The 23,162-nt window shown below is 40.0% G+C and overlaps 1 protein-coding gene across 1 annotated transcript in view; it reads left to right on the top strand.

Moving 5' to 3' along the window:
* Positions 1-23,162, top strand: part of epha10 (EPH receptor A10) — a 154,173-nt gene that overhangs the window by 99,784 nt on the left and 31,227 nt on the right. Inside the window, exons 5-6 of the mRNA XM_030740568.1 lie at positions 5,066-5,395; positions 21,956-22,080. Coding sequence (XP_030596428.1) covers positions 5,066-5,395; positions 21,956-22,080 — 455 coding nt within the window. The remainder of the gene's footprint in view (positions 1-5,065; positions 5,396-21,955; positions 22,081-23,162) is intronic.

A 23,162-nucleotide genomic window follows, 5' to 3' on the forward strand; every position in this document is an offset into this window, starting at 1 on the left:
TTAAAAAGTTGATTCTCCGAGGAAGAATTCTCCTCAGGGATATGTGCATCATTTTATCTTTTAAGGTGGACTTCTCTGTAAATGTAATCATTTCCAACGTTTTTCTAATAGTATCCAAAGCTATATATGAAAGCGTCCCTTCACCAAAGCCATTTTCTCTGCCTCTTAACATTTATCCCTTTTTTTTATCACCCATCCATCTTTCCCTCCTCACATTATGTCCACATTATTCATCAAAAAAACCCCATCACCCCATTTTGCCATCTCTTTACTTAACCTTGTACATTCTCTCCATATTCCTCCACCTTTTGTCCTGACATTACAGATCCATTTTCAGCTATACTTCCATTATCTACATTTCTGCTGGACCCCCTTTTCTTTCTTTTTCTACCCCCCTCCTTTTTGATGCCCAGACACACACTTCCATTCTATCTCTCTGTCTTCTCAACTTGACCACTCATCACTCTTCTTTCTAGCCACCGCCTCTTCACATTTTCCTTACTCTTTATCCTTTCATCTGTTCCATCCATGCGTGTTATCATGCCATTTTTCTTCTCTCTGTCAAACTAAAATCTCATCCCTCTATCCTCGAGCGACAGACTCTATATTCTCATCCCTGCTCTCCACACATTATTTGTTCATTCCTCACCTTTTACTTTTTCTGACCCTTTCTCACCTCTTCTCCCATACTGATTCTTTTTTCAATAGATGAGCACTATGAGGCCAAACAGGGCCATACAGGTTAGGCCTATTGATTTCTGCATGGAAAACAGCATATTGATTATAGCTTAGTAATTAGATGGAGGAATAATAGGGTCTATATCCTGAAAGTACTCAGGCCATGAATCCATAGGGTCTCTAGCCTGTTGTGTGTTTTGTATATATATACATACACACATTCGCTTATGTGTATATGCATAAGTGAAAGTGTGTGGTCACACTAGCTTTAAGTGCAATGGAGGGGTTTGATTATAATTGTGATTGCTGAGCTCACTGATCCCTCTGTGATAATATTCATAGCAGCCTAATGACCACATTAATTACACTATAGATTCAGTAATTATGATAATCCCCAGATTCTACTAATCCACCACATTATACAGTTGGAGAAAGAGTTTGATGAATTTCGACTTATAAGAGTAAGAGCAAAAAAAAGTGAGATTTTTAAAAGATGACATGTTTGATATGCGCACCTTATTACCCCAGCAATTAAAGAATAATACCACTGTGATTTTATTCTTCTCCCTTTTTAATGCTTGTGACCCTAACGTGTCTACGAGGGCTGTTTCTGTGAAATCAGAGACTCTGCACCTCTTGGATGCTTTAAGAATTACTTTTTGAAACAGCTGAAGGAGCACAGTGCTAAATTAAGATTTGTCTATTACTTCATGACTCAACTAACTGCTGCTGTTAATGGCGACTCTTGAGGCTGCATATCCCTTGGCAGCTATAGGGATGAAAAGCAGAACTTCACAAATGGTGAATTGAAACGAGTCTCTGAATCCTTAGAAGTTTTGACATAGATGAACTTCTGCTAATAGGGCTGCAGTTGTAACACGATAACCATTAGAACAAAAACTGTAAAATGATGCATAATGTTTGCCATAAGATGCATCTGCAAATACATCAGCAAAAATGATGTTTGTGAATAACTGCAGCATAATAATTGTTGCTTCTGACTTTTGAAGACTATGTTGGGACTTAGTGACAATAGCACGAGTTGAATTTTCTTCTATAACTTAAAACAAATAAACATGTTATTTACTGTAAACATACAGAGCTGTGCAAAAGCCTTGAGCTACCCCTCATTTCTTCAGGTGCAGTGATTTATTGAACTGTGCAAACAAACATGGAGCTACAGCATAAAAGGCAAAAACAGAGTTCTAATGAACTTGAAAGTCAATATTTGCTATGATCACCTTTATTCTTCCACACAGTCTGAACTCTCTTAGGCAAACTTTCCTGCAGTTTCTTTAAGTAGTCTTTGGGAATAGTTTAAAGTTGAGGTCTGAACTCTGGGGAAGCCAATCCATGACTGATGGTATTCCATTGTGTGGTTCTGTACCTCAGTCTTTTTTCCCTGTTTCCCTTCCCTGAGAATGGCTTCTTGACAGCCACACTTCCACTGAGACCATTTCTGATGAGGCTTCAGTAAACAGTAGACAGAGCAATTGAAAGGCCACATATATCTCTCAGGCCCTGTGTCAGGTCGTTGCTGGATTTTTTTTTCCTATTTCTTCGGGACATGGCTTTCAGACATGGTTCATCTGCTGTAGATAGTTTTTAGGCCTGTCACTTCTTCTTTTGTCCTCCATTTGTCCAGTTTTCCCAAATTTTTCAAGGGTGCACTGCACACCATGCCAAGACATGCCAGGTATTCAGTTAACAGCTTCTTTGGAATCACCTTGTTGTTGCAAAAATACTATTTTATGTCTGTCAAACTGTGTTATCTTTGGCATTTTTCATAGATTCAACTAAAGAGAACAAATTGTGTTTGGGGACGGGCTGTTAGTAACACAGTGCCTTAACACTTTTTTTTTTTTTTTTTTGTGCAAAATTTTCTGTTATGTGTAGACACAACACTAGTTTATCCCCTTGAGTTATGCTTCAATGATTCATAGGTAAATGCTAAGTGGTTTAACAAAAAGAAATTACTTAATTATATTATTACAAAAAGAAAATGGTCAGGTACAAGAACTGGAGTGAAAATGAGTGAAAAAGCTGCCAATGTCCAAAGAAAAACTTTGACCTTCAGAAATCCTGCAGAACTATTGCTCAAGAGCACTTTAGAAATGCAAGAAAATCTGTCTTTTACAGCAAAACATAAAGAAATGAAGAGTGGCTCAAGACTTCTGCACAGTACTATAGTTCTCTGGTCTTATTAAACCCTGTACAGTCATATGTTACAAGATGTCCCTGATCTGATTTGATGTGATTTGCTGAGAGGGATAGCATGCAAAGCTAACACATATATGTTAATGATAATGCTTTGAGAGGATTTTCTGTATAGTGTAGCATCTTGTTGGAGGAGCAGAGATGGGGTTGAATAGTGATGTGGATGGACTAGGGAAAAGGGAGTTGGAAGTTTGAGACAGGCTGAGAGTAAAAGAGTGGGAAAGAGAGCTGTGGAGGTGAAGTTTTAACAAGAGGCACTCACATTGTAAGATGGAGAGAAAGAAAAGGGAAGTCTTAAGAGAGTGAGGGACTGCAAGGCTAAGAAAGCATGAAAGTCGATAGAGATGTGAGTAAAAGGCCCAGCTGTGTCTACATCTACTGTGTGTCTGTGTGTGTGTGTGTTCATACTGTGAATGTTTTCTGAGCTTATGTAACGCTGCGCTCCACGTGTGTTTGGAAACGGGACGCAGCTGCGGTGTGTGTGACGTGTTTGATGGCACGCACAGAGCAGCACACCTTCACTTATTCATTACATCAGCTCATGCACACACATACAGGGATGCATGTAAAATTCATGACCTTTAATGGACCTATGCTTTCTGTGCAAGGACAACATGAACAAAAAGATACCGGAAGCTGACTCAGCGATAGGACGGCCTTCTCTGCTCTGACTTTTTACAGCCGCATGCTGGACTGTATATTTTATTTTTAGCTTTCGTGGTGTTTCATTTAAAACTGTTCAAGCTTAAACTACATGCTTTGGAAGCAGTGAAAGTGTTCTGTACAATAACATACAGTTTTAGCAACAGTTTCTTTTATTAGCTTTGTCATGTATAATGCAGAACTATGTGGTTTTCCCATATTTCACCTCAAGCATCACAAATTTTGACACGCACATCCTTACACTAGGCAGCTCCGATCACAACCCCTCATATCAAATCAGACTCATTATCCAGGAGAGATAAAAGCCTTTCCATAGCAAGTCATCTTTATTTACTAAGAGGAAATGGAGGATCCATTTCACACAGCCAGTGACACCAGTAAATAATGACAAAACCGCTAATCCTTCACACAAAACCCTATGTATTCTTTTTTAATCAAAAAAAAAATCCTGAGCCTTATCCCCAAGTATTTTTCTGTCTGTATCAGCAATAATCCCTCCTCCACCTCATTCCAATAAATGATTTTTTTTGTATATTCCCACTGTTAAACCATAATAATAATGCCACATATTATATCACAACAATGACTTCACATTTTTGCTTTTCATATAAATGGTTTATATCAGATTATTAAAATCAAACTAGCTGCTTCTTAACATTAAATCCTGTATAAAACAGGAGTATCATACCGTAATGTGCAAACTGCAGACACAACACAATATATTTACAGTACTTAACAAACTTATTGGACCACCACCCAATTTGGTGCCCTAAATTAACAGTATTAGTAATTACCAAAATCATATTTTATGTTTTTTGCAATGGTTAATCCACCAAAATGCACAATCTTGAAATGGTATTTTTAATGCTAAAATATAATTATTGTTGTTATCCATGAATTATTTTTACAAAAAAAAAAGCAGAAAAGAAAGTAACGCACTTTTTATTATTATTATGATGATGGTGATGATGATGATGATGATGCCAATTTACAGTTATTTACTTGCATTCCTTAACAGAAAAAATGTTTTCAGTGGTCGAATGTTACACTTTGTTAATTTCTGACTTCTCAGAGAGGTCCACTTGGCAGGCTTAAATTTGGGAAATTAAAACATGAATTCAGTTAAATGAATTCAGTCATTTTTTGTTGTTGTTGACATTTCTAAAATATTTGTTTTCTTGTTTTTATGATGTGGTCTAATACATTTGTTAAGAAATTTGTTACACACCATGCTTTGGTCCATCAGTCATGTGAAAAGTCGTCCATGTACAGCTGTTTCTTTTGCACTGATGATTGTATAGATGATTGGGCTTTTATGTCATGTTTATATGAAGTGATTTGATTTGAATTTTTTATTTAAATTCTCAACTGTTGCAAGAATGTGTTTTAGGCTTTGCAACAACACATGAAGCTCAGAATATTGTATTGTATTTTCTGACAAACTATTCATCAGTGACCTGGAATAAACAATAAATCAAAATAAATATCTTATTTTCTTCTTTTATAGGTCCCCCGTCCCCACCCAGAGACTTGATCTATACACTAAAGCAGTCCACGCTGATCTTGGACTGGGCTGCTCCGTCTGATACAGGCGGCAGGGTGGATCTGACCTATAGCGTGGGATGCCGGAAGTGCGTCGGGAGGCAGTGTGAGCCATGCGGGGCTAGCGTTGGATTTGTGCCTCAGCAGGTTGGCCTGACAGAAAGAACTGTGACTGTGGTCAATCTTCTTCCCAATACCAATTACACATTTACTGTAGAAGCCTTGAATGGAGTGTCAGAGCTGCTGCCCAACAAGAGGTTCTACACACAGGTCAATGTGTCAACGAGTCTGCCTGGTAAGTCTCATTGCAACCTTCAGAAATGAACACAAACATGTAAATGGAAAACATCTAAACTGCACTGAAAGATGGCGCATGCCACTAAAATCTTGCTGAATCTGACTGAATTTGCGGTGGCTTTTCATGATGGTTAAGCTGGAGATTGCAGTACTATTTAATGTTTGTGGTAAATATTAATGATTTTATCTTCTCACTACTGTGATCAAATTTTTGATGTAGGAAAATCCATTTAACCTCTGTTTGAATAACTCTGTTTTGTGTGGTAAAAGCACCAATATTATTATGGCAAAGGTGCAGTCACACACACACACACACACACACACACACACACACAGACACACACACAGATCATATTTGTTTGCACTTTGTACTCTTTAAAACTCACTGTGACCTCTGCCTACAGCAAAATGCAGAATTGCACATATGACATTCAGAACTAAATTTCTGTGTATTCTTACAAAAGCACAAACTTCAGTCACACACTTTCCCCCATACTGACAGCATGTCTGTCACTGCAGACAGGGCAGAAAACCTCGTTTTGGGGGGGGGGGACTCATTTTCATCAGTAGAAGTTTTCAGCAGGCCATTAGCCAGAGGCTTGAAAAGCACTTTACCAAGTAGCCTTGTCACCCAGCACCGCAATAGCACTCACTATTTGGAGGAGCTCAAGTGTGAAAAGACCAAAACACACATATACACACACAAAAAAAAAACGGTCTAGCCTACCTTCTGACGTGAAAGCTGACATTTTTTTTGTAAACAAACATACACATGACTGCATGTTATACCGTTGTGCACATCTTTTTGTTTGCTCGCCTTGTTTGCAAATCTACGTGGAAAAAGCTGCAAAAAATATGAATGATGGGCATAATGAAGCAAATGAAATATAGGGGGGGGGGGGGGGGGGGGGAGAAGGAATGAAAGGTGCTGCACAGGAAAGTATTTGATAGCGAAACAATGAGAAAGTGAGAATGGCAGAGTGTGCTTTTGACATTAATTGGAAATTAGCTTAGAGAAATGGGCTGCATAATGAATGCGGGGCGCAGCGTCTGTGAAGGCTGCAGCACTCAGTATGAATATCCAGATAGTAAATTCAGTATATATACTGTAAAATACATTATCATAGAAAAATGGGTTAAACTTATTAGTCGGTATGTTGAAAGTGAGACGCGCATCTGTGAATGCAAAGAGAGCACATTTAAGGAGACTGCTGTTGCATTTTTCAAACAAATGCGAGTGTTTCTCAGTGACTTATAGATTCTCTTTCTGACCACCTTAAAATCTTATGTGCATGCAACATCTTGACATGTGCATCACGAGCGATGGGCTGAAGCACAGTTACGTGCATGAGAACGAAGCAGAAGCTCTGTGGCACGTGATTTGGATGTAATACCTCATTTGGAACTGGGGAAAAACAGTATTTAATGACGGCTGTAGTTAATTCTTCTTCATTAAAGAGCTTGCATTCTACCATTTTCTCCTTAACAACTTAAAGTTGTTACGCAAACAGGCTCTGAAATCGATGCCGCTCCTGCTATTGGCTTAATCACATTTTTATTGCTAACTCGTTTAGAAAACACGCGCCTACACATCTTACAATCACAGAACATAAGCATCCCATTTTAGGCTCTCCATTAAATGTAAATTTGATGTTCACTCTGCATTTACCTCATTTTTTCCATCCATGAAAAAATGAGGTGCACATTTGGGGCCAGTTGGCAGAAGGTTAAGTATTGTAGTCATGATGTCCCTCTACTAGAAACATCATCCAGCTATTCTCAGGGCTTTATAGGATTTCAAGGGATCCCCAACCCAGATGAGATACCGTATATAATCTCTCCTTCATGTATTGGGATTAGCACGGTGTTTCCTAACAGTTAGACAGGTGCAGAAATCCTCCAAAGATGCCAAGGTGGCAGATTTATCAAGTCCCTAAACCACTTTGACACAAAGAAGCAATTTAAGTACCGCCTCCACACAGGCGGAACCCAAAACCCATGTGACCTGACTGAGCAAAATGAGTCACGAGTCACAGGGGCTAAGTCTCAGCCCAATAACATATGAATCAGCGCGCTGTATTGCAGGTCATTTCTGGGTTCACGGAAGGTTCTTGGCAACAAGGGAGTGACCGCTTACATGTTTTGAGCGCTCATACCTGTGATGTCATTATTAAAATTACTTTGCATATTCAGTATGCAACGTTTTTGGGCAAAGAATTAGCGAGTGATTTTGCCAGATCAGGTCACATATTTTCTCATTATTTTGGTCACTGAAATTTAGTTGTTCTGCATTCTCCACCAAAACCTGTGGAAAACATCTGTAGCTGTTTGCCAGATACTTGACTTTTCTTACTGATCACACGTCTAAATTGCAGAGGTATTCTGGTCAGGTAACATATTGTGTCTTTGAGTTTGACTACTGGAAACATCTGCTCATGTTTTTTTTATACGGTTATTATGATAAAAGCAGATGAACTTTGCCACCGCCTACATATGGCTGGAAGACCAAACCAGTCAGTAAATGAAAGTTAAAGAATTTATAAGCAGTATGGAGCAGTTGAGCCCTCGGATTAAACCACACCAAAGCAAACCCCTCAGACACCTGAAATCTGTGAACATGACTAACAAGTGACAACTCAGCCTTCTTCAGCTTCCTGTAGAATTTTTCACTGCATAAAATTCCAGCCTCCCGGGTTTGGGATACTTTATGAAAAAAAGTCCAAACCAATGGTGAGGCTTTTTTTTCATTGTCACATTTCTTTAAACCTTTCTCACTTTTATCTCCTCTGTCTGTCTGTCTTGTCAGCAGTTACCATGGCGCTGATTTCTGGTTATTATGGGGTATTAAGGTATGAGTTGCGCTGCTAACCGTGTCGTCCAGGAGGATTGAACAAGGTTTAGGAGAGAGTGTTTTGCAGGGGTTTCAGAAGACTTTCTGTGACAGGAAGGATTTCAGCTGACATTTGGTGTGTGGTGTTTAATGCTCTGTGTCTGTGTGTGTGTGTGGTGTGAGACAGACAGACCTTTTGATAAAAAAAAAAAAAAAGGTGTATGAAATGTGCCACAGAATTACTCCTGCGTTTTCTAGTAGCACTACCCTCTATTGAAAGTCCTCTGGGGCAGCGCTGTCTCAAGGTCAGTAAAGGAATGGATCTGCTCAGTTTCTTCAGGCAGGAGTGGAAGTGATCATTAAAAAATGACATGATATTAAAACTTGACATACAAAGCCTGTAAACAAATTCAATAATGGTTCACTGGGTCTTATTGTCACTGCATGATAAGTCCGATTTTCATTCTGCTGTTCATCTGATTGTATTTATCTGCAGGATATCCTCTGAAGTTCTGTACAGCCAGGTCAGGTCCAGAATTGGAAAACCATTTCTGTGCAGACCCTGGCTTTGTATCTGCACCTGTGTGCACCTCCCCACCGAGACTTTACATATCAAAACTCACTGACCTTTATAAATACTGCAGTAGGGATTTGGAACAAAGCTAGCACATATCAGCAGACTCACACTCTGGCCTTTTTTATTCTCTCTAGCCACCTCATCATCTCTTTATTACTCTGTTCTTTTTCTTAACCTCCTCCCATCCTTTGTAAACCGATCTCTTCTTTTTTTACCCTCTATTTCCTTTCTCATTTCCCTCACCATATCCTTCCCTCCTCATCCCCACAAGCTCACTATTCTTAGATGGTAATTTCTCTCCTACTCACTGCCACTCTTTCCGCTATCTTCTCCTTCTTCACCACCTGTCCTGACATAATCACCACTGCCCCCTTTCATCCTCGTCTCTCCACTTCTCTCTGTTACAACTATTTCTGCCATCTTTTCATATTGCACTGTTTGTTTCCCTGTGCAGAGTAAGCTTGTTAGCAGTGGGTGGCATTTTTTTTTTGACTGGCAGCTAAATGACAACTTAAGGGTGCAATCTGAACTGAGCTACTGAGAAAAGGTGCTGCTGGGTGCTGTATTATTGCCCCACCTCCCCCTGTGCACGCGCCCCCAAGCCACACGCACAAGAGATACACCAGGGACAATTTACATGTGTAAAATAGAAACAGAACCCACTCCCTCCTTCGCCCCTTCTTGTTGGAAAATCTAAATCTTATGAAAAACTTTGTAAATAGCAGTTTAGACACTGTCACATTTAAACCTTACATAAAAAGAATTTATTTGAAAATATACCATTGAACCGGGTGTTTGCACTCGCATATCCTCCCATGCAGATGGGGTTTTATCAGGACTCTCCAGGCCACCAAGGGGAAGGGGGAGTTTTGCATGGCGTGTCAAGGATGGATAATAGGGAAGGGGAAGAGTAGGGGATAGAAACTGGAGGGGATGGGACATGAGCTGGGTAAACGGGAGATCAGTTTTGCCTAAGGCTCATGGGGCGCCATATCGAGGTGGATTAGGTGTGCATATGTATGTGAACGAGTGCACCGGGCCATGTATATATGGCCGCACTTTTCACTGCTTGCATGCCATACTTTCTGTACATTGCTCCATGCTTCATTTCTCTTAGGAAAAGATGACATCTTGTTTCAGAATTGTTCAATATATGTGTATTTTTGCGCGTTTGTCTCTCTCTGTGTGTGTAAGAGTGAGTGAGAGATCCAAGTGGTCTCCGGATGAATGTCTTGGCCCCCAGTGATACATCCAAAGCCCTTTAGCTAAGGCAGGGAAGAAGACAGGGATGCACTGTAGCTGTAGAGATGGGGTGGAGGTGCGGGTCAGGGAGGAAGGATTGGCATTTCAATATCCTGAGAGGATTACTGGCCGTGCTTTGAGATGGCTGGTCCCCACGGAGATACATAGGCCTCAGAGATGGATGCATAAAGGGAGGAGAGGAGAGGAGAATGAATATAGAAGTAGAGGGATAGACAGAAGTGAGCGGTGTGGCATTGTGAGGAGAATGCCTGGATGTGGAGAAAAGGGAACAGGGGTGAAGAGCAAAAGCGAGAAGATTTTTAAAAAAAATTGTGTATCTGAAACTATCTAGTACTTTAAAGATATATGTGTGGAAACTGCTTAGTACATTTTAAAGTTGTGTGTGGACAGAAGTTGGGAAGAGATGAAGGCTTAAAGATAAAAGTTAGGAAACAGAAGAGAAACTAAAAGCAAGAGAAGTAGCACAGGGTGTACAGCAGGAGAATAAATGTGAAAAACTGAAGGCAACAGAAACTGAAATAAATCCGTGGGAGAGCTTAGCAATATGGATGAAAGTAGCTCCAAATACAATAAAAGTAAATGTCTTGCCTTTAAAATGATCTGAAAGGTACTTAAAGACAGAAAATGTTCATACCATAAAAATTTGTGATAAAATCATGTTAATGAGGTACAGAGCCCAAACAAATGTTGCTCAAACTGAACTGGCAAAATGCTGAACACCATATCACAAAACTTTAAATGAAAAGTCACTTAAACTTTCAGATGAATGTAATGAAGTAATTTATTTTATTTCCTTTAAAATTAAAGCAGGTTGGCAGTGGGAAATAGAAAAAAAAATGAAATAATGGAGTACAAGAACCTTACATGCAGTGCTTGGATAATACTTCTTCAAACTGCCTTCTATTCCAGAAATATTAAAAATGAATGATTAAAGAAGTCTGAGAAGGGAAGCTAAAGGAAGCGGTGTGTATTTAGGTGGGATTGTCTCTGATTCTCTGGATCTAATGAATTCCTTAAAAAAAAAAAAAGTATTCTGAGGGCATCTTTAAATTGGATTATTAGAATTTAAGTTTAAGTCTGACAACTTTTCTTGCATTGTGATGGGGAAAAATTATGGATATTGTTTTTCACTCGCTCAGCGAACGAAAAAGACACCTCAAGTGTCGGGGTATAAAACATTGTCATTTAGTTTCCAATTGCCTTTATTTTTTTTTCACTTTCACACTTCTCAGACTTCTCCCCCCTCCAGCCCTTTGCATGGAGGCTTTTGGATCCTTTTTGCCTCCTTAATTAGAAGTGATGGGAAGGTGAGGCTTCAGCAGGCACCAAATGAATAGAGTCATCAAGCTACTTTTCAGGACTATAGCCCAGCCACTTAAGACGCTTTGTCACCCTGTGATGGGAATTTTAATTGCCTACCTCTTGGCTTATAATTGGAGTCTATGAAGAGGCACTCTGAGAGTCTTCAGTATGTGTACTCTGTATGTGGATTTACAGGCTGTTGCTTGTTGCTCAGGGAATTGTAGAGAACGCGTAGGAATGAAAACAAGGCTTGGAGGTAGTTAATGACACAAAGGCACAATGTTATCCTCATAATCATATTATCGTGCAGCCTATCTTTGATGCGCATCTTTTGCCAAACCCCTGCCAGACAGGTGAAAATCCTTATTGCCGCACAGAGACTAGAAGGAAAAGTTCAAACTTCCAAAATGCTCTTCGTCTCTCACTTTCTCTAATACTTTGCGACGTACTTGATCGTGCCTCTGCAGAGAGCAAGGCGGTGTTTGTGTGCACGCAATGCCGTCTGTGTTTCTTGTGGGGTTCGTTGCTGGAGGGGAGGGGAAGGTGGCTGCGTCCTGCTGTGCGAAATAGAGAGAGCGCCAGTTGTGTGGAGATGCAGCTGTCTTTCTGAATGACAGTACACTCCTCTCTGATACAGCAGTGGGTGGGTGACAGACAGTTCAGCTCATCAGACCAGCATTGCACGCACACAGACACCGCTTTTCTCTTTCGCTGTGTATCCTTTTAAATGATTTTCATGCAGAAAATTCCATTTGGGGGGGGGGTTCACAGTACAGTTTATGCAGCAGAGGTTTAGCAATAGCCCAAATGCTCGGTGCAGTTCACACCTCAATTTTTGGGACACGGTTTGTTTGTTTGTTTTTTTGTCCAAGAAGATGAATAGATAGGATGAAAGGGGGAAAAAAGGGGGGGATTTTATTTATTTTTAATTTTTTTTTTTTTTACCACAGCCATGATCATAATTAAATTGTGGACTTAATATAAACTTGGGTCTTTTTGCAACTTTTTCCCCCTCCGACATCCTAAACAGTGCTCATGTTTTAGCCTTTACATTAGGCTGTATTACTCTTTAAGTCTGTCTCACATTCTTCAGGTGGTGTGATTACATTTAGTCAAGAGCTGCACTTAAGCACACATTCAAAACAACTGCATTCACTTGACGATGTTTTGAATGTTATTCTAGTTTATTCCACTGCTTGTGCAGTTAAAACGGGCTCCCACATGACCAACTACAACATTAAACTGCAGCTTACAAGAACCTCTTTTAATGACCTGTAGCACATCTATTTTCATACTTTAGTTTTTCATAGACGGGCTTCTACATTAAATTAGATTATATCATTATGATTATGTGTTCTTGTGCTCTAAATCAGATTGTGTCATCAGACGAGTTAGCCTGTTTGCTTCGCTGTGTCATACTAAAGGAAAGAGGTTATAAAGATCCGGTGTATGAGTGTACACACATCACCCCTTTATGCAAGTCTGTCAGGGCAGATAGAGCTTTATTTACCTTCTTAGCCAACCTCCTGCAGCAGGCTTGGGTCAGCTACTTTATCTGTGTGTTTGTGTTTTTGCGAATGTTTGTGTGCAGCCTGTGTTTTTATTTGGTGAAGGCTCCGGGCAGAGGCTGTCTGGCTTAACGGACGTGTCATGATCAGACCATGCTTCAGCCTTTAGGCTAGAGCACACTGGGCCCAGAGAGTGTTCAGAATCAGTCAGTGTGCAGCTGTCAAGAGCAGTTTAAAGAAGTCAGCCGCAGCCTCTCTCCCCCGGTGAGAATGTCTCATGCCAGATTTGTACACTACGTAAAGGTACTGTAAACAGGTTAAGGGTGTTTTCTTTAACAGATTTGATCACATATATGTGCAGACTTAAAAATACCATTTTATTGGTAGCCTAGTTTCAGGGCATGGTGCTTTGGCACAGCTGGATTATGTTGATCGGGCCTTTTTTGAATATGTCATACAGACAGTCTCTGTGTCTTGCTCGCTATTCTGGTCTGTCTCTCACCCAACCACCTACTGACTGACACATTCAATCAGGCCAACACTGAGACTCTCTCCTGTGTTGCACACACAAATTCCAGTCTCCTACACAGACACAAATTTAGGCACACATTCACACACCTAGGTGGATCAAGTCCTTGTAACATATAATTTAGTAGCTGAGATGAAAATGTGCCTCATCCAGGTGCCTTCCCTGCAACAGTCCTCCCACTCACAGCCAAAAACAGCCAAATTCGTGTGTCTGTGTGTGTGTGTGTCTGTTACACCTAGACAAGACTCATCTCCTCCAAACACCTCTGCTGCTCTTTTCTTCCTGTACATGAATAAAAAACACTGCAGATAATAGCTGTGTCTGACTGCATCTTCTCAACTTGCTCCGAATCAGGATCTCAATATTAATCGTCATCTTTCCTTTTATTCTCCTGTTGTACCTTTTGCTCTCCTTCACTCTTATGATGCACTGGGCAGAATAATTGTGTTTACAATTTGGGATTAGGTGTCCAAGTTGCAAATAAAGCAAATTAGGCAGTGAATGGAGACAAGTTGCAGGTTGTAAACATGTTTATTTTTGCTGTAAATTTGAGTATTTTAACATACTTTTCTATGGGGACTGATTTGCTTTTGGAGCCAGCCTCAAAAGGCCATTTAAGAAACAGCAGTTTTTGGCACTTATGCGTTGGCTTCATTTTCCACCCCGGAGAGTGGTGCTTGCTTCCCAGTCCTGTCGCTGTACTATCCCTTTAACTCCAGGCAGAGGTAAGTGGTGCTGTAACCAGAGGGATCATCGCTGTTGCTTCCTCTTGACCCTTTTAATGAGAGCAGGACTGACAGATGCAGCTCTCTCAATCACTCCTGTCTACAACTTTTACACTTTTCCTACCGTCGCGCATATCTTTTCATTACATGTACATTCGGTACATGGGGTAGCACACGTTGCAGAGTTGGTGAGAAGTAGAACAATGAACTCACCTCCTGAAGAGATGGATGCCATCTCAGCAGAGGCACAAACAGACCTGGAGGGAACAACAGATTCCCCTAAGAACAAAGTCAGAGACATAGCTGTGTTGGGGAAAAGGAGATAAGGAGATGGAGAGACTGCAAGAGAGAATTCCCAGAGAGAGGATCCATGGATGTGAGGAAGAGGTAAAAAGTAGGGATGACTGCGAGATGTTTGGCCCTGTTTGCGCTGTCGCCCCTGGGGAGAGAAGCTCCTCCGCCTGTCTCCTTTGATAACAAAGAGGAGATGCCAGTTGCACCTCAGCTGCCTCCGTACACCTGGATGCAAGAGCCTACAGCAGTGGGTGCCATTTCTTGCCAAAGTCTATTCACACATCTACTTGCCACAGAGAGGACCGAGCCACCATGTAACCTCCAGAGTCTCTGTAATGAGAGAACTGGATATTGACTGGATCTGAAGATGAACTTTTGAGAACCTAGTTTTTTTTTTTTTTGTGTCATATTTCTAAAAGTTAATTATCGCTTCCTGCACTTTTGTATTAACCATTGATCCAAAGAGCAAAGTCCTGAAAGATAATTTGATACAGTGGAGTGAGTCCATCCTAATAAAAACATTTACTTATGAGAATCATTTAAATGTACATACAATGTAAAAAATATACATAGCTACTCTGTTGGTAGATTTCAAGACAGACTGTTTTGTTTTTATTTTTATTGATCTTTAAATCAGAAAAAAAACAAGATGCCATGTCATATTCCTGATTATTGCAGTTTAAACATTCTGGATCTTGAATTCTACATTTTATGATTGTTTTATTAATTCAGACAATAATACCAGGGTCACAACCTCAACTTTAAATATATTAACAGTTTAAATTCAGCAAATATTTGAACTGACCAGCAGAATCTTTCTGACCCAAGAATACTCAGCTTTGTAGTTTATATCTGGATACTAAGAAAGTTTAACCCTCATCCTACTGACATATTTAACATACACACATGGCCTACTGACCAGGGTCCCCGTGGATCCTAAGAATAATTTACCATGAGAAACAATTATAAAGGCAAAATCATAACAATAGCAAACCTTACTTGCTTTGAAAGCATTATTATTTATTTAAATTGTCATCTAAAGTAAAAAATATTTTTGCAAAGTTGCAATTAATTTGTATATTTTGTAAAATGAAAATCTGTGCTTTTCTTTAATATAACTCCCAGCTTTTATCCCATGTTCAATCCAAATTATTGCTTGTCAGCTGATTTACTGTCCTCTGACTCTGGTATCACTTTGTCACTTCAAATAAACATTTGTGTTGTATTTATATGATGAAATCAATTTTGAGCCCAGTTTAAAATGACTGGAATAAATACACAACCTACACAACCTCCTAGGATATTCCTGTAACACCTCATCTAGGAGGCAACCAGAAGGCATCCTGGTCACATGCCCAGACCACCTCAAGTGGCTCCTTTTGAAGTGGAGGAGTAGCGGTTCTACTCTGAGCCCCTCCCAAATAACCGAGCTTCTCGCTCCATCTCTAAGGCTGAGCCCAGGCGTTCTCTGGGGGAAGCTTATTTCCTCCACTTGTATCCACAGTCTCATTTTTTTTGGCCACTACCCACAGCTCTTAATCATACAGTAGGTAAGGGCAGGAATGTAGATTAACAGTTTCACTTTCATACTCAGCTCTCTGTCCACCACAGTAGACTGGTACAGCATTGGTGTTATGATAGACGCTGCACCAATCAGTCAGTCTCCAGCTCCATTCTTCCCTCACTCATAAACAAGACCCTAAGATACTTGAACACTTCCACTTGGGGCAGCAGCTTGTTCCTGATCCAGAGTGGGCACTCTATCCTTTTCTGGCTGAGAGCCATGGCCTCAGACTTGAAGGTGCTAGTTCTCATCCCAACCGCTTCACACATTTTGCAAACTACTCTAGTGCAAGCTGGAGGTCATCACTCGATGACACCAATAGAACCACATCACCTGCAAAAAGCAAACCTGACACCCTCTGTCCTCCACCGTCCATCCAGTGGCTACACCTAGAATTCTGTCCATAATGTTTATGGACAGAATTCTGTCGTGCACGCTGGCATGTGAAAGGAGGACCAAACAGTTGCTACCTTCCCTTCTGTGTTTTGGGAGCAAAGGTAACACCTTTTTTGAGAGCGCTTTCTAGTCAAGCGTTAGACAGTCACATCCACAGGTGTCAGGAGTTTTCCCGACTCCCAGGAGGGTCATTGCTGCTTACGCTGGGGCTTGCAAAGTATCAGAGCTCCTTTTCATATATGGTCTGACCAGGGCATTCACTAGCTGTCTCAGGTAGATCCTGCAGCATCTCCAATGTCCTGATAACTTTCAGCCTGGGAAGTTCCCCACCCAGATGATGAAGGTGAGTCTTTCGTCTTTAACATGACTGACAGAGAGCCACTCCCTCCCTTGAAACTGCATGATACTATAATTGAGGACCCCAAAACTGCATAGGCAGGATTGAGTGCTTTTGTCTGGACCCCAAAACATTTGTCTTAAGAAATGAAAGCAGCCATAGAAACCAATTATGTGGCGATATTAGGAACAAAGTGATTGACAAAGTCATGAAAAATTTGAATGATTAATTATTGCCTGATTACCATTTGGTCCCAAATTGTATCTGTTGTACTTCCACAAACACTCACTGCTTTTATAAAATGGTTGCAGTGCCCCTTTTAAAGTCTATAGTCCTTTCCTTGTATTAGTGATTGGTGTGTGTATTGCAAGGCTTTCATACAGGATCTTATCAGAAGCAATTGATCTCTGTGATGGGCACCTATGAGTGTGTCTGCCATGCCATTTCTGCTCTAAGATGAGGGAACATCAGATGTGCACTTCTATTGCAAAGCCATCACCTCTTCTATATTGCTTTTGAAAATCATCATGAAATTGTGTGTGTTTTTATACGAGTGTTGCTGTGTAAATGTGAGCCAAAAACACATTTCAGACAGGAGTCTGCATCGATTTCTTCCTTTAAAAAGACAAAGCCAAATGCAGCACTGCCCACCTTTCCTTCCCATATGCTTTTGGCTGCACAGTAGCTTCACTTCTACTTCTCTGCATAAATAGTTAAATCTTCTGAGCCTGTCAGTAACCACTGAAAAGAAAATATTCCGAGGTCACAGTTTACTATATTGAGTACACAAAATGCTATCTTGTGCAGGATAAATTCGTGCACACATTTTGATTCACTCCTTTCCACGTTTTTGATTCATTTATGCTCGTGTTCTGATGAATTTGTTCCCACCTTTTAATTAATTAGTGCTCATGTTTTGTTTAATCCTTGCAAATGATAAATGCACAGCCAGCACAACCAGCTTTTTACCCAGGAGCCAGGTTGCAAACCGCAGGGGAGCAGGGATGAAAGTCCTCTGAAAATGTGATGTGACCACTATGTTGGATTTGTCATGTTTCATGTTTTTAAGGGTCATGCTAAAATCAGCAGTAAAATGTGGTACTCATTCCTCTACATGAAACTGAAAGAAAAAATGTAACAGCTGCATTTTCTTATTTCATATTAGCGCCTATTTTGTAAATAAGGAGGTCCTGGAAGACACGCTGCTTTTGCAGTTTGTCAGTTGACAAAAAAAGTCTTTTTTTTTTTTTCTAATTTCATAAACCCATATTTTATTCACAGCAGAACACAGAAATCATATCAAATGTTTAAATTGTATATATACCTTTCAGCATTGATGGTGCCTTTACAGATATGCAAGCTGCCAGTGACATAGGTGTTAATGCACCCCAATACCATCAAAGATCCAGGCTATTGAGTACTGGATGTTCCCTCTCCTCTTAAGTCCAGAGGATGTGTGGAGGTCCATGTTTTCCTGAGCCCATGCAATGATTTCCATGACAGAATCATACCTGTTATTAATGTAGTGCCGCCTGAGGGCCCAAAATCACAGGCATCCAATAATGAGTTTCAGACTTGTGCAGAGATTTCTCCAGATTCTCTGAATGTTTTGATGATATTATATGCTGCAGATGATGAGATATTCAAAGTCTATACAATTTTATATTGAGAAATATTCTAAAATTATTCCACAATTTGTAGACAGTTTTTTTTTTCAATTGGTGAACCTCTGCCCACCTTTACTTCTGAGAAACTCTCTCATTACTGACCTGCTGCCAGTTAACATAATTAATGCTACTGCAGCTGTTTCTATTTAGTCCACTGAGTTTTTGTTGCCCACGTCCCAACTTTTTTGTGAGACGTGTTGCTGCCATCAAATTCAAAATGAGCTGATTTTTTTCATGAAATACTAAAATATATCAGTCCAAACCTTTTATGTGTTTTCCACATTTCTTATGAATGAAATCCGACATGTCCAAATCATTGCATTTTGTTTTTATTTACATTTTACACAGCATCCCAACTTTTTTGGAATTGTAGTAGTTGTATAATGTGGCTTCCACATATCGTATATTTCCCCATTGCCTCTGATGTCTTTGTGGAAATCTGTGTATGTCCTGAAAGAACTTCATTTCCCACTATAACCACTGCCTAATTCCATTTCAAAGCAAATGCTACATGAAAACTATGAAATGTGATGAAGCAGTCTTGAAAAGATGAAAATCCTTCTCTATTTTTAAAGAAACATTTGATAGTGTAGAACTTACTCCAGGCACTAGATCAATTGGATGCTAGTTTGTCTGCTGAACAACTCACAGCACCTCTTTGCGGCTGCCGAGGTGAAAGCACCTCTTTAACCTTTGTATTACTTTTGTATTGTAGCGCACAGTTGTTTATTGTGTGTCAGACTGAGCTGTAATGTGTGATCCAGGGTTATAGAGGAATGAAACAGTCTTATGCATAATTCAGCAAACACAAAGAAGGAAAGAATAGCAAACAATAGCCTCCAGAGCAGGCTGACACTGTGTTCTTGCTTTAGCGTGTTAAGCTACCTTTCGTCTTGTATTTGAGTGTCAGAGGCTTTGAGAACGGAGGCACTGCCTGTTCAAGCATTCACTCAAAATAGTTGAGCTTTAATAAGATTAAGATCATATTTTTTAGATCACTGTGAATTTTCCATCTACTCAGGTCGCATATTTTTAACAGAATAAATTCAAAATGGACTTCAAAACTTTTTAATGTATTTTAAACAAATTTTGACCCAAAATACCTTTTCAAATGTTACCGTCAGGTTTCACTTTGTTCTTTTCTTTAATTTTCTTTAGTTTGCCATTTTAGGCTATGCTTCTCCAGTCCTTCTCACCCCTGCACCGCACTTCCTTTTGTGCATATATTTCATATATTTAATTTCTACATCTACATCCTTTATTCTATTTCCCACATAATTAATGTCTGAGCAGATTCATTAATCAATGCAAATAATTTCTCTGCTTGTGTCTATTTACATTCCCGTGTCATGTTCATTAACATCTTTCCTTCTTCTTCAGCGCCCATGTTTTCTACAACTGTTCTACCCCCGACTGTGTGTGCATTTGTGCATTATGCTGCGTTCACATTATGCAGGAATATTCTTCAGAATGCAAAGACGACATTTTCAAAATGTCTCTAAATGCAAACTGCTCTAAATATTTATAATTTATTTTAAAAATCTTTGCATTCATTCCCTTTTATTACTTATTAGTTCAAACTGATTACACTATGTCAGCCAATCACATGGCACCTTACAGAGTATGGTCTGAAAAAGAGAAACCATCCAGTGAGGAGCAGCTCTCAGGGCGGGAATGCCTTGTTAATGTCAGAGGTCAGAGGAGAATGACCAGACTGCTTCGAGCTAATGGGAGTAATTCAAATAATCACTCATTACAACCAGAATATACTGTATAGAAGAGCATCTCTGAAAGCACAACGCAACAAACCCATCTGCTGCTTCCATCAGGAAAACGCACCGTGTCACAAAACTCAGATCATCTCAAAGCTTTTTTTTCCTGAACGCAACTTCGCTGTAGTCAGAGGGCGCTGAGTGTAGATGCCTTAAATATATATTCAAAGAAAATTAACTAGTCTGAATTTCCCTCATTCAGCGTGATTGGCCAAACATAAAATGCATTTACGATCACAGTGCTCGTTGGCAAACTGACATCCATTCATACGCACATCCCATCGTTCCAATACGACACAAAGAGTCACAGAAGTTATCATGAAAAATGCATTATACCTGTGTTTTCAGCGACATCCAAAAAAAAAAAAAAAAAAGACAGATGGAGGTGGACACTGAGGGAGAGCAATGCTGACAGATTGCCTTTGATCTGCCGCCTGAAATGACTCTTATCCTGCTGTTTGAGAGGACGACGTGTTTGTGCGCGTATGTGCAGCATTTCATGTGTTCACATCGTTTTTTTTCGATGTGAGTGACAGACAGAACATATTCATTAGTGTGGCCTTTTTCGAGGAGGAACGATATAAACTGATGGTTAAAGGTCAAGAAAGAGATGAGGAAGAAATGAGGATGAAAAGAACAGATGAGGCGACTGTTGCAGGAATGAAACAGGGTTAAAAAAAATGAACAAACCAAAAAACAAGAGGTACAATAGGGATGTAAACCATAGAAACTAGCGAACAAGGGAAGGTATTGATAGAAATTCTCTTCATTTAGTGCAGAAAAGATGACAGACCCCCCCCCCCCCCCCCCCTTAAATAAACTTCTGTGCCACTTAACCCTGTCCCCACAGCCTTAATTGCACCACACCTTCCTAACATAAAGGCCTTTTAAGCTAAATGCACACATTATTTTTCTTAGTACTTTTTTTTTTTTGACTGGCAACCCATTTTCCAACTTCATTACACATGGTATAATTACCCGTATAATTAGCACTTAAGCAAGAGTGGGTGGTGTTTGCTGATTATCATACTATGCACAGCCTGTCATTTGTTGACACAGAATCAAAGAACTGGTTTCTCATCAATAATGAGATTGTTTGCTTTGTGAGCAACTGTCACGATGCACTGCATCTAAATTTGGAAAGCTTTGCACAGAATTATTCTTCATGTATTTTGTGCCGCTGTGATCGATAAGAGATAAATTATGTGTCAGTCTAAATTCCGCTGCAGTTTCCTGGATTGAGTCTGAAAACATTAAAGTGAGGTCAGTTTAATTAAGAGACCTGGAGAAGAAATAGAAAGTTAAGATTGAGAGTGCCTCTGTCCATTTGTCTTGTGTCAATAAAGCCTTGTCAGTCGGTCCATATCGGTATTGATATAGTGTCAGGCCCGGTGTACAGATCTAGGATCTGTTCGGTGACACACTCCTGGGGAACAAGGGAGGCAGCTTTTGTCTGTTCATAAGAAGTTGTCCACTTTGACACATTTTAGCTGCAGTACTTCATCTCTCATCTCTCATACCTCACATCTGACTTTTCTATGTGCCCTTTCATGCACACATATTTTTTCTCTCTTCCCTTCGATCTGGAAATCTGGTGGGGTGTACTGTATATACAGTATATCAGTGCCTGGTTCTTCTCTCTCAGAGAGTTAATCATATTCCTTAACCTGTGCCCGCAGAGTCAAGGTAGACAACAAGAAAGACAGACAGCATACTGTAGTTGTAGCAACTGTACTTACTGTATCCCTGAACTCAGCTTTCTCCTCTTCTTTCTCACCCCCTTTTCTTCTGTAGCACCGTCTCTTATCAGTGAGCTGCGAGCAGAGAAGATCGAACAGAAGAGCATAACCTTGGTGTGGAGAGAGCCCTCTTATCCCAACAGCAGCCGCACTGGATATGAAATCAAATACTATGAAAAGGTAAATGTGCTGCTACTTCATCAGAAATATCAGTTGAATATCAGTCTTAGTTTTACAGGAAACAAAAAAAAAAGAAGGAGGGAAAACTCCCGCTGGATGATTCTCTGGAAGGGTGGCCATCTACTTCAGCCAGGTGGGATGAAGGGAAGGCAAACAAGGAAAGATGTGAACAGAGATGCAGCAAGCAATATAACAATAAACACCCTGCAGTTGTGTTGGAACAGTAACTGCAGATGAGGAACATGCAGCTCCGGAGCTTAAGACAGATCAGATTGCTATTAGATACACAGACAGGTACAGAGAGAGACGACAGAGACTAAAAGGTCCAAACTATAGTAGAGAGGACTCACAAAATTAGTGACATGCATCATGGGAGGTCCCTGAGCAGCCCACTGTTTACTGGTGACATTCTCTTGTCAAGCCCAATTTTCTACACCCACTCCTCACTGCAGTAAAGCCACACTAAACTTTAATCCCTCGTGTCTGCTCGATATAAATAGCATTCAGCAACTCACTGGAGGAAAAGTTCAGTACTTTGGCTATTCTGTGAAATGAGGTATGTTCATGACTAATATTAATGACCAAATTTATCAAGATTAACAATATGAACAAAAACCTAAAATAAGAGCTTGCAGTACAGACCGCAGAGTTAGGACAAACAGGGGGACCGTACTGCTGTAAGAGTTGTGTACCACATAGCTCTGACAAGCTTTTTTTCCCCAGTGTGAAATATTCATGTCTGTAAATACAGCATCTTTAATAAGCACATTTAAGGGAGATTAAAGGGCCATTCTAAGTCAAAAAAAGAGAGGTCAAAATTAATCCCACAAAAGGCAAAATCTTCTGACTGCACAGGGCGAGCTCTAAGATTGGTAATCCAATGATGTAATCTGGGTTAGATTTTTAAACTTGGAAGCACCGCCTGCAGAGTCACAGAAGGCAGCGTGTATAGAAATGCAGTCATTTATCATTATTGTTTTCAGAACCACTCATCGGCCAATCACGTATTAATCTGAATCCTTATTAGTACATTTTTTTTCTTTCATGGACACCCACTATAATTTCATCTGCTGTATCACCCT

The sequence above is a fragment of the Archocentrus centrarchus genome, chromosome 11 (genome assembly GCF_007364275.1).
Source record: "Archocentrus centrarchus isolate MPI-CPG fArcCen1 chromosome 11, fArcCen1, whole genome shotgun sequence".
In the NCBI taxonomy this organism is placed as follows: Eukaryota; Metazoa; Chordata; class Actinopteri; order Cichliformes; family Cichlidae; genus Archocentrus; species Archocentrus centrarchus.